Source organism: Gadus macrocephalus, chromosome 15 (genome assembly GCF_031168955.1).
Source record: "Gadus macrocephalus chromosome 15, ASM3116895v1".
NCBI classification, from domain to species: domain Eukaryota; kingdom Metazoa; phylum Chordata; class Actinopteri; order Gadiformes; family Gadidae; genus Gadus; species Gadus macrocephalus.
Window position 1 is genome coordinate 5,629,577 of NC_082396.1, and position 14,834 is coordinate 5,644,410.

The window sequence follows — 14,834 nt, forward strand, 5'->3', positions numbered from 1 at the left end:
AAGTGGCATAGGACCACAGGTGGGAACTCCAACCTGGGTCTCTCCAAGGCGCAGTACCCGGTCAGCGTACGAGCTCATACTAGGGTTGAGCCACTCCCATAATAACAACCTCCCAATGCATGTTAAATAGCTAAGAATGAATGGAATCTAGATATTTTTTATTTCAATATTTACTAATGCACTATAAAAGCAATAAATATACCATGGACTCCGCTCAACGATGCCCCCTATGCCTCGCCCGCGCTACTACAGGAACAAGAAGCCCCGCCCATCCACAGCTCCCGCCGCTCCATCGTTGGAGCTCTGGGACTTTCACACCACAACACCGAGGAGAGAGCTCTCGGTGAAGCCGCAGCTCCCCATCCAGTCCCACGGTTCGACAGAAGAGCTGGTCCGAAGGCAGTGGAGGTGATGATGGCGGCGGCGGTGGATAGAGGAGGCGTTCGGGCCGCTTTCCTGAACCCGGGCAGCGGCGGTGGCGGCGGCGGTGGACCTGCACCAGCGTCCCTCCCTACCGGAGCGGCTCTGGGGGCTGTCGTCCCGGGTTCGGGCTCTGGTTCGGGCTCTGGCGCCGTGCCTGTGCCCATGAACCTCTTCGCGACATGGGAAATAGACCGGTCGTCTCCGAGCTGTGTTCCAAGGTAGGGTTTTCCAACCCTTAGTAACGTGACTCGTTTGCATAGTGAATGAATTAACGGTCCTTCTGGAGCCTGGGCCCCGCGTTGAAGCTCGCTTCGCTCAAGCCGGTCGAAGCCTCTAGCGACCCGTCCGAGAGCACTGGTAGACGGGTTAGCCCGCTAGCCCTGTCCGCTAGCGCGCTAACTAGTGGATGGCTAATGCTAACGCTACAGCTACATAGCGACTGTCACTGACGCCTCGGGTCTTCTGGTGACGGGTGGATGCTTTGATTTGACTGCTAAGCTCACCTCAGGGGTTCTGTTTTAAATAATGTCAGGGAGACGGGTTCATATATAACCCGGGTCAACGCTAGGAGGGGGGTGGACCTCATTCCAAGCAGGCCTGCGCTTCAATGGGATCATGGCATGCATGTCCCACCGTCCCATCCCATGCACACACACACTTATAAATATAGGCACACGGATGCCTCACGCCTCACTAGTATTAAATAACAACCCCTGCTTTACTGGGGAAACAGCCATACGCTGTTTAAGAATGGTTAACGTGTGTATTTGTGTGGATGCATTTCTGAATGTGTATATATATATATATATATATATATATATATATATATATATATATATATATATATATATATAATTATATATATATAATTGTTATATACGAATGACGTTAAATGCCACAAATAAGCAATGCCAGTAGGCCATAACCTTGTTTACTGTCTCGTATTCCATTAAACCCACTGTAATATACACGATGCAGTGTGATATCGCTATAGTAGTTTGCATAGTACTAGTAGTACTAACTAGAAAGTATGTAGTATTAAGGCTACATGTCCAGATAACCCATGCTGTTTTGACACCTGAATGCTTGTTGCATTGTGGTCATCCTCAATGTTGGCATTCGCAGTCGGAGAGAATGCAATTGATGCCACCTGATCCACAACCCCACAGTAGCTGTGGGCACATTAATCAGCTTTGACCTAGATCTGCTCCACTCACTGGGATGTAAGGGGGCGGGCCAACGGAGGGCTTCCACCACACTGTATGCAGCTTGTATACTTTCTTGCTGTTAGGACTTCTGTGTGTGCCTGAGTGTGTTGGTTTGAATGAAATCCTACAATGCTTGAATGAAGAAAATGTGTGATGTTTTAATACTGGATCCGGTTGAATACTTGATTTTGCAGTGTGGTCATTTGGCCTATTTTAAGTTGTATGTTTATTGATACGTCTGTATTTATATTTGACAGTGTCACTCACATTCATAATGCCAACAGTTCGGACAATTTCATATGAAATGTCACGTACTCGGTTACATACTGAACCTTGTTGGATGCCCTGTTTTATTAAGTTGTTTTGTTTTAAGTGTGTCAATTTCTGGCGAGAGTAATGTTCAGTGGAAATCTTAGTGTACCGAGGTAACATACAATACAGGGCTCAGAAGCATCATTTAATGATCTCTCTCACCTTGCTCTCTTCCTGTATCCCCTCAAGTCCTAGCATGTAGGAATCCATACTAGGGGCAGCCTGTATTAAAAATGAATGCGGCTGTGGATTATTCATGATAAGGAGCGAAGATTAAAGGATCAGGTCTCATTATTGGGCAGTGACGGCTTAGGTATGCTGGTCTCGGTTGATAGCCTAGATTATCTATGAAGCATGATGCTGCAAAGTATCATTCTAAATAATGATGAATATGCTAGCTGTAGTGCTTAAAGAGCGAAGCTTACTTAGCCGGTGGTAGCGCTTGTGTTTTCAAGTGTTTTGAACATTTTGCACAAGCCCCAACCCAGGGCCTCAGCTTTGGGGAGTTGTGTCTTGGCGTTCTTTCAGGGGCTGGGTCTTCTTGCACGCAGCTGTTTGCTCAGCTCTCCCTGGGCATATGTGGAAGTCCAGCTGAATGGCACACATCCAAGTGAAGTCATCTATTCCCATTTTGCTTGTTTGTTCTTTTTTGTTTTTGCTGTGCTGGTAGTTTGAAACCACAGGAATGCATGCAACTCCTATTTGTCTTTGCGTTGCTTATTCTTCTTTGAAACCATATTGCAGTGGCTAGTTACATTACATCTCTCTGTAGTATTGACATGCTGGCTGTTGAGGTTACTGTTTGATGGGCTCCAGGAATGGTGTTGTCACTTCTCTGCACCCTCATTGTGACATGGTGGCTCATCCAGGCTGTTGACAGGCCCCTGGCGTAGCCTCCAGGAGGACAGAACTCGTCCAGTGGGGGAGTCAAGCTGAATCGCTGTTCCTCTTTCTACTTGTTGGATCTCAGCCAAGCACGTTTTGCAATATGTGACGATTTTGCTATCTCGGTTCTCAGGAAATTACCAATATCTTTTGTATTCGATTTGTTTTTGTGGGAGCGGGTGACTTTCCCAACAGTATTATTTTGTGCTGTTGTGGTTTTCTATGCTAATTCCTCCTCAATTGGACAACTTGTTCCTGCTATCCCACATGTTAAACACGTTTTTTAATTGCGTCTATCTTTACAGTTATGGCGGCGTCTGTTCAACGCTCAACAGTTTTTATTCTAGTTATTAACAACTTTCTTCGGTATTAGAAGGGCTGCTGCTATTAATGAGGCTGCATGCACGGAGTGAACCCCTGGCTCCGGCAGGCATCTGTTGGGAGAAGTATGCAGTATTTGGAGGCATGACAACAATGCGGGGGTCAGGCTTCTGCTATGGTTATCTCCCAGGGAAGTAGAATCTGTTGCAGCTTGTGAGAAGTGACTACCTACCGAATTTTAAAGTTGTTACCCCCTGTCCTCATCTCTAATTAGATGGAGGTGGGGGAAGGGGAGGGGAAGGTCCTCTTTATGAGAACGGGGCTCACAAATAAAAACGCAGCAACTGTATTTGGGGCAGTTGATACCAGGTGATTTACTTTTAATTACGAAGTATTTTTAATGGGATTTTCCAAAGTGGTGAAGTTGTTCCACGCGTCATGTAACCACAAATTGCCGTGTTTAGCCATTCCCTCCTGAAAGTTTATTGTCAATTTACTCAAGTCGTGCCATCCCTATCGCTTGTCAACATGCAGGCTCACACGTAGAGCCCTATAAAATGCACCGGGGAGCTTAGAGCCAGCAGCCATGGAGCACTCCTAGGGATTACGTTTTTCCCTTGTTAATGGGCATCCAGAAAAGGACTAGTTTCCATCTTCTGGCAAGTTTCTGGTGGCTTATTTACTCTTCTTCCATGCCATACCAGCCCAATTAGAGAGCCCAATGTATTTTAAAGTTGTGGTCTTCTGCTTCAAAGAAACTATCGTGATGTTTTACCTTGTGGAAGGCAGGTTTCAGCATTGCATGTAATTGATAGGTGTCCACAGATGACTGTGTATCCCTTTTAAATTGGGTCTATTTGAAAGCAGTTTATGCTTTGGCTTCCAATTCCCTATCATACACATTCAAATACATTTGTCAATTAATTTTGGCAGATTTTCAAAAGGGCTAATCACACTATCACCTGGTTGTATCATTGCATTTATCTAAGGCTTTTCAAGACACTCAAAGTGCTTTTGAGTCGAAGGATACAACCAATGCTTTCGGTTGTTTTATCAGAATTGTCCCCAAATGGTCCAACACAGAATCACACTGCTTGATTTTTTTTACAATCAACATCATGTCAATTAATTTAACATCCTTAATAGATATGTATGATTCCAAACCCCTGGACATGCAGAGACTGATCCCACATGGTCACGCGTCCTCTGGACAGTGTCTGCGTTGGCTGTTTATTCCTGCCGTTCCCCGTGGACATCACAAGCGAGGCCCCGTCAGCCATCTCCAGGGGCCCCTCCAGGAATGTGGGACGCTGCCCTGTGTCGTTCCTAATCGACATGCTCTGTAATCCCGGCTCGGCTGCATCAACAACAGTTACAGCAGGGATCACTCCGGTCCTAGACACTTCAAAGATCTAACACAAGAGCCTTCCCAAACCCACATGGATATGGTTTAATGCGGATGACACTCTTAACTATAATATATATTAAAATGTGACTGATGATAATTGATACTCAAACACTCCTTTTTGTGTTGTCTTATAGAACTTCAATGTGACATTGACATTACAGTTAGATTGAACCATACCATCCGCAATGACTAAAGGTATGCCGTGGAGAACTAGGCTGGCCAAGTTGTGTGGATATTCATGAAGTGAGAGTTTCAGTCTGAGAGACGACAAGGCTCGTTGTAAACATTGATGCAGGCAGTATGTAGTAGTAGCTACCAAACTACTCTTTGGAATAGTCTATTCATTTCAGGACTTTGCTTGGGCTTCACATCAACAATTTTATGTAACATTTGCAGAAATTTCCTGACAACATTTTATGTATATTGGTTATTTTTGCAGAGGTGCCATTTCGATTATTCGCTCACACTCTCGCTCCCCTGCACATTTACAGTCGTCCTTTAACAACTTGCCATCGGCAGTAAACTTTTCCTCTGCTCGCTCCCACCTCCTGAAATGTGTCAGGCCTCTCTGTGTTTCCTCCCCACTGCTTCCTGGAGAAGGAAGAGGAAGAGTTTCCTTGCAAGAAAATCGTCCTTTTTTTTTTATTTTCTTCCTAAACAACCAAAGTGTGACCAAACCCTGCCCCCCCCCCCAACCACACACTTTTCTTAAAAGTTGTTTTGTTGACCAACACACTAGGTCCACCGTCCTAGGAGGCGGGCCGTCTTGAAATCAAGGCTTTGCTGTACTTTATTTAAGTTTGGCCTGACCGCCCTCCCACCCTCCATACCACTATGACTATGATTGTTGTACGGGTGGAGTTTTAAAGAAGGGGTGGTGGCGGTCTCCTCTTCTGTAGCCAAGAAACACACCTTGAAATCCTTTCATATAAGCACTTTATGTGGAGACAATATCACTCGGCTTGTCTTCTCTCACTCTCACTCTCTCGGTTTCCCCTCATATTTTCCACCTCTCCCCTTGAGGCATTTCCTGAGCTGTGTGTGCCAGCAGCAACACAGAAACTGTTTATTTCGGGGACAAAACACGCTTGCCTCTGCTGGGCCACGGCTGGGTGAATACGCATGACAGACCTTTTAGAAGCACGGCGCTCCTGCAGCACTCGGTGCCTTTGCAGTTTGCACTACAGCTCGTTCCGGTAAATAAACACCTCCCTGCCTCTGTTATATATGGTCATATGCACAGAAACTGAACCATTCCTTTTAATGTTGATGGCAACCACCCGTTCACATTGTAATGGCAGCAGTGCTCTTACTTCTGTGTTCTACTGTGCAACACAATACATGAGGATTCTTCTCAATTACCAGTGATTACCACTTGTCTAATCAAGAATAATTGGACACAAACAATTATTTATCATTGCCAATTATTCTTGATTAGTCCGTCAAACAAGGACAATAAACAAGGTTGCGTTCTTAAAATTTAGACGAATGCTAGTGTCATTAAGACAATATGTGCCACATAAGTGTTGCACTAGCCACACTTCTGAAACGACGAAAAGCCAACAGTAAAAGTCAATAGAAGTCTTGGTAGATGTTGCTGATTAACAATTTAAATGTACTGGAATGGATCACAGATTACAATGAAGTACATTTGTGTGTGTGGGTCTAATCAAAGTCTATTTGCAGATGCTAATGTTTAAAGTAGCTGATAGAAAGATGAAAAAGTAACAAGATATACATTTTTGATTGCCTAGCCCTAGATGATGGGTGATTGGGTCTGCATGTTTTTCTGGTAATCATTTATAAAAACAAATTGTCATTAATTGATAGTCTTCATTGTGGATAAGAAACAATGCTCAACCATGTTTACTTAACTTGTTTCCCTGGTACAGTTGTGGCTCTGGCTCTGACATTTTCTATCTGAAAGTGGGCCCTGAGCTTGACATTTTGATTAGGTCTATTGAACATCTGTTCCTGCTGGTCGTCTTCAATCCTCACCAACACCAATGTTTGGGACTGGAAGTCCACCAAACTTGAGGCAATTGTTTTCTTAACATATAATTCTCATCACTACAAGACCTCTGCCATTGTTCAATTAATCATTCACTATTAAAAGAGAGCGTAATGCTTTCCTTCGATTATTAAACGTCTAATTCTATTAGACGTTCAATAATCTACTTAATCTACTTAATTTTCTACTTGTATTTTATCTTCTCCAATGCATTCCCTCGTTATTATCTGATGGACTTGGCACCCTTCTCTTCATTTGAAGGTGTAATGATGTGCTTGATAAGTGGGCTTGTCACCTATGAAAAGCAAAATACTTTGTTTCATGGCGTCTGAATTAGCGTGTTTGTTGTTTTCACCAACACCATTGCCGTCTTGATGTTTCTCAGAAATCATGTAGGGTGGGCCGCTGCATGCATGGGATTGTTCCCATTCTTTGAGTATTGGCATATTTTGCAATCACAGCAAGAACCAATTGGCCCAACATGAAGCTGTTTTGAATGCAGTTTCTTCATCAAGATCAGTTGGGGTCAACAGAGGTCCACAACGCTGAGAGTTCATTCTACACCCAGGAATTCATCTGTGTTCTTGCTAAGTATCACTGTTTCCTGTGGGATTTCTGTCAGCCAACCATTCAGAAACGGTGTATTGACCGGCTTGCATTCTCTTTAGTTTCAATGTCACAAGGAAATTCTATTTGAATATACATGCGTTGTTGCACATTTATGCAGCGTTATATATACGTTGTTATATATATATGCGTTATTGCATTGCGTTCTCTGTAGTTTCAATGTGATAATGAAATTGTTTTTGAATATGTTGTTGCACCTCAAATGAATGGGATTTGTACCACTTTAAGTGCTGCCTGGCTCCTCTTTGTAACGCTGAGCTCACTCACTCTGGCCTCCCACTAGTATTCAAAGACGTATCGCCAACACCTTCCTTTATCCAAAAGAATGTTTTGAAGGGCTGCTCAAAGACCACCTCGTAGCAAGCATGTGTTAGTGGTTAGAGCTCTGCGGTTTCACACTTGACAGATAGAAATGAAGTCCGCCCGTTTCGAGATTGGATTTCTCTAAGAAGGGACATGGGTCCCGCTCTCCAAAATATAAATAAAATGAGACACTCTCAGCTGAGCTCCCTGCTCTCGACACCGGCTCCCTGTTCCATGAAATGCACTGGTAAATGGTAATCCCCACAGCAGCCAGGGAGGAATCTGGCGCTGGAGGGGCGGTGGAGATCAGCGTGCACAGCACAGACCATAATTCACATGAGTAATGTATGGCTCGGGCTAGGTGCAGCCATGGTGTCTTTCTCTTTTGCCTGGCGGAGAAATGCCAACTGGTTTATCTGCCTCACATATCCTGCGAGAATCCCTCAGCGTATGTTGGTACCCGATGGACGACTCGTCCTCTCCTCTACCTCCATGACCCTTTGTTGCCGCGATCCTCCGTGCGCCAGCTGGCCTCCGAGAAAACCCATCTCTTGCCTGGCAGTGATGTAGTACACGGAAGTCAGAGATATATGTGTATATATATATATATGCACTGAAGGGACTGTGCTACGTTAATATTATGACCCCCATTTGAGTGCATACTGCCTGCTGCCCTGGTAATCCAATCGTGGCTAATCTGATGCTTGTCACTGTAACTGCAGAGGCTGATGTAAAGCGATGTTCTTGTTTCGAACGTCCCCAATGAAATTACCGTGTGTGTGTGTGTGTGTGTGTGTGTGTGTGTGTGTGTGTGTGTGTGTGTGTGTGTGTGTGTGTGTGTGTGTGTGTGTGTGTGTGTGTGTGTGTGTGTGTGTGTGTGTGTGTGTGTGTTATGAATTTAAATACAGTGAAAAAACACAAATGTTGGACATCCCAATTGGACATCCAGATTTTAGAAAGAGAGGCTAATCCCGCCCCCTTATTCCATCCCCGGTCAGAGGCTCCTCCTCCTCTCCCTCCACATCCTTGCCTGCCACCGATGACCAGAAATATTGGGCAGTTAAAATCGATTCTGCGTGGCTGGCTAAGTGCAGACTAATCTTCTGGTGCATCCCACTGAACTTACTCGGGACCGATCCCTTCAATCTCGTGGATTAGTCTTCGTCGCGCATAACGACGATGGGATTGAACATTTTTAATGAACGGGCTACCGAATCACCGGCCTCCTTCCTAATCTCTGGGTACTCGTCCCCGTCTGTCCCGGGCTCATCGCAATCACACTTGCTTCTCGATGCCGTTGTAAGCTCTCTGGATTTAGATGAGAACAACAAAGGGACGCAGGGATGGTTTTAGCCATGAATAGACGCTCCCTTTTGGTTTCTTTTCCTGTAAGGCACTGAAATGTTCAGAGGCGTCTGCTTTTATAGAAGCGGGAAACGCTGTATTTAGATAATTTGGTGTGTTGCTAGACATGAACGTGTCGATGGTGTTGTTCAGTGAAATGGAGTACTGTTGCTATATTCAGAGTGGGCTTTAAAAGGGGTATAGCCCCTGTAAAAGCCCTCTGTGTCAGACATCGACTGCGGTCTTTCTGAAGCTCATGCTGGTCACGACGTTGAGGTGTTTCTATCCAGGGATCACACCATGCTTGCGACCGTAGGGCCGCGATTACATAGGCAGTGCATTCAGAAGTAACAAGGGTAGTGCGTGTATGGAGAGGAATGAAAGCATACTTTTGAAAGCTTTTATTCTTTCCCCTTTTAGTGTGGCAAAACCCGCTACACGCCAAAAATAGGCCCTTTTTTCATTCAGCCCCGGGTTGCGTCACTCATTCTCCATCTTCCACCACCCCCCTGCTTTGTGCCTCTGACTATTGCTGTGCACTGATCCGAGGGTACGGGGCTGGCAAAACATCATCTAGAATGCTGAGCAGGGGGAAAAGTTGCAACAGAGAGTTTTTGTTTGGGCTGCCCAGTGTTTAGTTGAGTTTTTTTGTGTGTGTGTTGCTTTCCTCCCGATATCAGGTCAGTATTCTGTTCAGAATGCGCCTGTGAAGACAAGAAACTGTTCTGGTGCTTAAAGCGTTTCAGTCTCGCCTTAGCAGAGGGTGTGCGCCATTCAGACACCAGTATGGGTAACGGCAGTAGCGTGACCAGCTATAGAGCGAATCAATTATCCATGCTTTAATCTGCCTCCCACAAACTAATTAACAGCGCCGAAAAGGTCAGCCTTGCCTGACCGTAAATTAATATTACGTCCTTAATTGTAGAGTTGAACATCAACAATATATTTTAGCAGATGGATGTGTGTATATATACTATACTGTACCTCAGTCTGCTTTTGAATCTGTTCTATTCCCCATTAAACCCCTTTATCGGCTTGGGTTTGTGCTGTAACTGTAGCTGAAGCAGGACTAGCAAAAGCCCTTTGCTTGGCAGCGGGGGCAGAACTAATGGCTCTGGTGGGAAAGGTCAGGAGAGGCCGGGGTTCTGCCAGTTGTCACTTAGCCCGGTGGAGCCTTGTTATCCCGATGACGGATAGCGCTCATATCTGGATGAATAATAACTTGAAGAGGCGCTCTCTGTCCCCGCTGTGTGCCTTTCTTAACAGAAGCATGCATTCAATTAATTGGGGCTCATGTCGCCCCAATTCGTGGAACACAACAATGGGTCTTTGTCACAGAGGATGAAAGCTAGCTGTATGTATCCTATTGTAGAAAAGGGTACACTGATGAAAGGCATGATTATGAAGCTGCTTTATTGGATGGATTCTGGCAATACCGTTGTTCGCTGTTTTTCTTGTTAACAGACACATTTCAAGTACGGATGATCACAATGGGGACGTATTTCGTAGCATAATTGCAAACAAACAAGGTGAAGATAACAAGCAAGAGATTGATTGTGTGATGAACAGATATTTATAACCACAAAAATGGAAATTGTCCTTAATCCAAAAAACGGATGCAAAATAATCAATGCTTGATTGTTTATCAAGTTCCTGATTGAATCATTTATCTATTTGTGTATGTGTGTCTGTCATCAACAACGGTACAGTTGTGACTATAAATAACGCAGAACTAATTATTACCAAAACAAGGCCGGATATGAGAGGGGGTAATCTGAACTTTATAAATCATGTTGCGTCTTCCATTTGGTCGGGTCAGGTCCCTCGCTCCCCCATTTTATTTTTAGATTTAAAGCCATGACTCTGGCAGTGGAGAGCTGGTTTCAAATCCAGCCAAATTAAAATACAGAGCCTGTAGCCTGTTCCTCAGAAGGTCTGGACGATGGAGTTGGTGGTGGATGGGAGGAGCGGTTCTCTCCAACTACACCTGTGAGTGGTCCCTGCCCTGAGATGGCTAAAAGTGCCAAACCCGAGAACAGAAGAATATTGGGTCAGACCGAGGCAAGTGGAATTGATCATTCGCCGGGTGGGCGATGAACGCCTCTGCTCTCGACATCCAACCTCTAATCCGCCACCCACAAGGCATCCGGTTTCCTCCAATGTCTAAGTCATGTCAATAACAGTGGGGTAGATCCGACTTTTAGGGGACAGGGATTTGACACATTGCACAATTCAGTCGTACACTCATACCGACGTGATGCCTTTGGAACCGTTCCGTTTCGGGTTCTGACAAAATCTGGCTGGGAGTTTCCATGTCACGTTAGGTCCACTGAAATAAAACGGATTACTTGTTCGGCACTTTTACAAGGCAGGCCATATTTCACAACCCTGTCGGCGTGCAAAACGGAAGCTTATCACTTTTACAATATAACTTTTTATAGAGTAGAAAGTCGTGGTAGGCCCTACTCGTGGGTCAGCTCTTATCTTTAACCAAATATTTGCCCGTGGCTGTTTGAGTTGTCTGCCTGATTACTTTTCTGTTTACAGAACGGAGATAAGCATGGAGGATTTTGGCCCGCAGTAGTGGTAGGCAGAGAGCGGCATACGTCTCATACAACAGTAGCTCAAACAGGAACCCTTTACACCTCACTGGCATTCGGTCCCTGCGGTGTGCTCTGTTTTCTCGTTTATTTTGTGGGTTTTAAACACAGATTCTCCCTTTTAATTATACAAATACCTTGCACACATAGATTTTGTGTGTGTGGAGGTTTTAAATGAGAGCTGAGCCTGCAGAGAAAACGGCATGTTCTTCATGATTCAGTTCTAACTAATCCTTCGATTCTGTGCTTCCATTTAGAGACGGATATATGTCTCTATTCAGTTGGCTTGCCTCTCCTTTTCTTTCATGTTTTCCGAGCAACACACAGGCGAAAGCAACACGCTAGCCATCTCTATCCTGCTAATTGAACGGCCTCGCTCTGCGACCTCAGCAAGGTCGTGGTTGTGAATGCATTGAGCGTGTTTACCTCGCTATTTTTACTTGTGTATTATACTGAGTGGCCTGACCCCCATCGCCAGCTAATCTGGTTGAGCCTGGGCCCTTGTTTCCATAACAATAACTCCCATCAGATAAAAAGTGCTTAAGTCTGATCTTTTTTCAACCCCAGGAGGAGTGCAATATATTCTGCCTCATCAGGCCTCCTTCATGTGGATGCAGAAGTTGAGGTTGTACGCCTATATTGTGGATGTTTGGCTTGTCGGATAATGCCTTTTGTCGACTAGCAAGTCTCTATATTCTTTATTTTTAAATTGTTTTATTCATGAAAATTTACCACATTCACCATGGTGGACAAAACAAAGCAATAACATGAAAACAGGAAAAATTCAAATGGTAAACATACATGAGGTCATGGGATCTTCAGTCAATTCAAAACAAAATTAAAACATACTATGAACTGTCTGTCACATTGCTCAATAAATTCTCCATTTCCCCACCGTCTTTCTCCGAGCTCTGTTTGGAGTCGTATGGATGGGTCAGGTCTCAAGATTCTGAGGAACGGAACATTGAAATTGCTGCTTCGACGCTGGCTTTGCAACCACGTATTTTCTTGTGTAATAAGGATCATGATTTGTAGAAGTTTTGTTATTGATGTTAAAAACACGAGGGACAGTATAAGGAAGTTGTTCAGTTTTTAGTTGCAGGCGAAATGTTGAGGTAAATAAATAAACCGCTCTGTGTATATAATTGGGAGGGGTATCAGTGGATTAAAAAACGAAAACAGTAAATTGTGGGTCGGCTTTTTTGAGAGAAAAAGCTCAGTGTTTCATAAGCAGAATGGGACTTGAAACCAGGCAACTGAACAGAGATGCATGTCTTGCTGCTCTTTACCAGACTCTCATCAGAGACCATGATGAGGTTGTTTTTGCATTCCTCTTAAGCACTCGGTTGTTTGATGTTCTGTCAACCTGCATGTCTGGTTCACTGATAAGCCTGCAATAAAGTGCTGCAGGACAGCAGATAAGTGAGGTGTGTGTGTGTGTGTGTGTTTGTGTCTGTGTGATTAGGGTGTGTGTGTGAGAGAGAGTGAGTATGTTTAGGGTGAGTGTGTGTGTGTGTGTGTGTGTGTGTGTGTGTGTCTTTGGGGGGGATTATGTCTTTTATTGGTGCTGTGTGGAATACAGCAGCCATGGTTTGTTGAGCTGCTTAGCCGTCGCGGTACAATGACCGATGCACACAGTCCTAGCTTGGCTTGACTCCCTCATTTATTTCTCTACCTTTTTTGCTTCGCTAACGGAGCAGCAAAGTTATTCAACCAACATCCATGCCTTTGAAATCCCTTTATTAATTCCCCTTTTTGTTTCCTCAATGTCCTGTCGGTGGCGGAGAGCCAGAGTTTAATTCAAAATTAATTAAAACAGTCAAGCTGACGGTTAGGGATGCTACAGTTGTTCGACTCGGACACCGCCCCTCAGGGCAGTCTTAATGATGCCACATCAATTAAAGTGACTTCATATTTGGTCATCGTCACGGAGAAGGCCTTCCGAGTTGTCGTCGTGTTGATTTTCCACCGGCCGTGTCGGTCTGTGTGTTCGATGTCGTGTGCAATGGACGGTTTGACTCGAAATATAAACACCGGCGTGGGTCGATAAACCCCAGACTGCAACAACAACGACCCCCGATGAGGCTGAGGCACGTGCAGAATACAAGTAGAACAAAGCCCAGACCCGCCACCAACACACCCCACACATATAGAGAAGAAAGCTAATGACTGCCTTCAGTCACGTATTGATTAGCAGTCCGCCTCGCTGTTCCCCAGCACCAACCAATACTGTACCAATGAGGGGATAACAGGCTGGCAGACACCAGCCACACTGCTTTGTGAAGTCAGCCAGCCCCCCCCCCCGCCACATCCACTTGCCTCCTGCCCAGCGTAATATGCCTCTGCCGACAGTGCCGTGAATGGTGGAATGAATTTGTCACCTTGTCTGTGGACCTTTTCGTGTGTGTGTGTGCGTTTGTGTGTGTGGCACAGAGCCATGCAAACGGCCCCTAGGGTCCCACTTTGGGCCCCAGCACGGCTTCACGGGCCACCCTTGAGATAAAACCCCACTGTCTCACGGAACAAAATGGAAGGGAAGAAAAATGGTTCCCTAGGTGACCCTTGGGCGCCGGCTGCAGCCTTTTTTAATTACATGGGAATCCCAGTCGGCAGGGAGAGACGGGCAGGGGAGCCTGGGATGGGATAGACATTGTGAATCAATCACCCTTGTTCTCGCTCTCTCTCTCGTTCTCTTGCTCCCTCGCCCGCCCTTTTTCTGGATTTCGCTGTTGCTTTCTCTCACTCGCTGTCTCGCTGCTCTTTCTTGCCCTCTCTCGCTCGCTCGTTCTGCTCTCTGGCTCCTTCTCTCCTTCAGTCTCAATAGTCACCTTCCCTCCTTCACTTCCTCCTCCTCCTCTCCGCACTGGGTGGTGACTCATCTTCCCCATAAGCCACAGTGGAGCGCTGCACTTACCCAATGTAATTACACTTTCCTCAGAACTACCTGCGCCATTCAACATTCAAACATTGATGGGTCGTTTTCACCCTGAAACAAAACAGCCATTAAACACAGTTTGAGAGTTTTTTTTTAATAGGCCTAGAGAACATTTTGCGATTAAGGGAGTTGGAGTCGCACAGCCTTTCCAGCGTACCGCTTTGCATGACTGATGCAAAGTAGGATTTCCTGCTACGCTCTGGGTATCGTGTTGCAGGGCTTACTGTGTTTAACCGCGGATCAAACCTGGAACACGGTAACCGTTTCGGACCCGTTATATTTTATGTGTGTTTTCATGGCAACCATAGTTAAATAAATTGTGTCGATGATGAAGTACACCAGAGTACAGCCAGTGTCCGTGGATCACAGGAGGGTATTACCAACTGATGGCAGTCATTTCTCTTTCTCAGAGTGGATGAGCAGGGAGAGATGTTTGTTTGCTCAGCCACAGAGAGCT

The 14,834-nt window shown here is 45.2% G+C and overlaps 1 protein-coding gene across 2 annotated transcripts in view; it reads left to right on the forward strand.

Annotated features, from left to right (window-relative positions):
* The first annotated feature begins 234 nt into the window (after positions 1-234).
* LOC132473652 (phosphofurin acidic cluster sorting protein 2-like) overlaps positions 235-14,834 on the forward strand; it is a 47,529-nt gene continuing 32,929 nt past the window's right edge. The window contains exon 1 of one of the 2 annotated variants that reach the window (XM_060073862.1): positions 235-641. In XM_060073862.1, coding sequence (XP_059929845.1) covers positions 412-641 — 230 coding nt within the window. In that variant the 5' untranslated portion in view covers positions 235-411. The remainder of the gene's footprint in view (positions 642-14,834) is intronic. The other variant, XM_060073861.1, reaches the window with a different exon arrangement.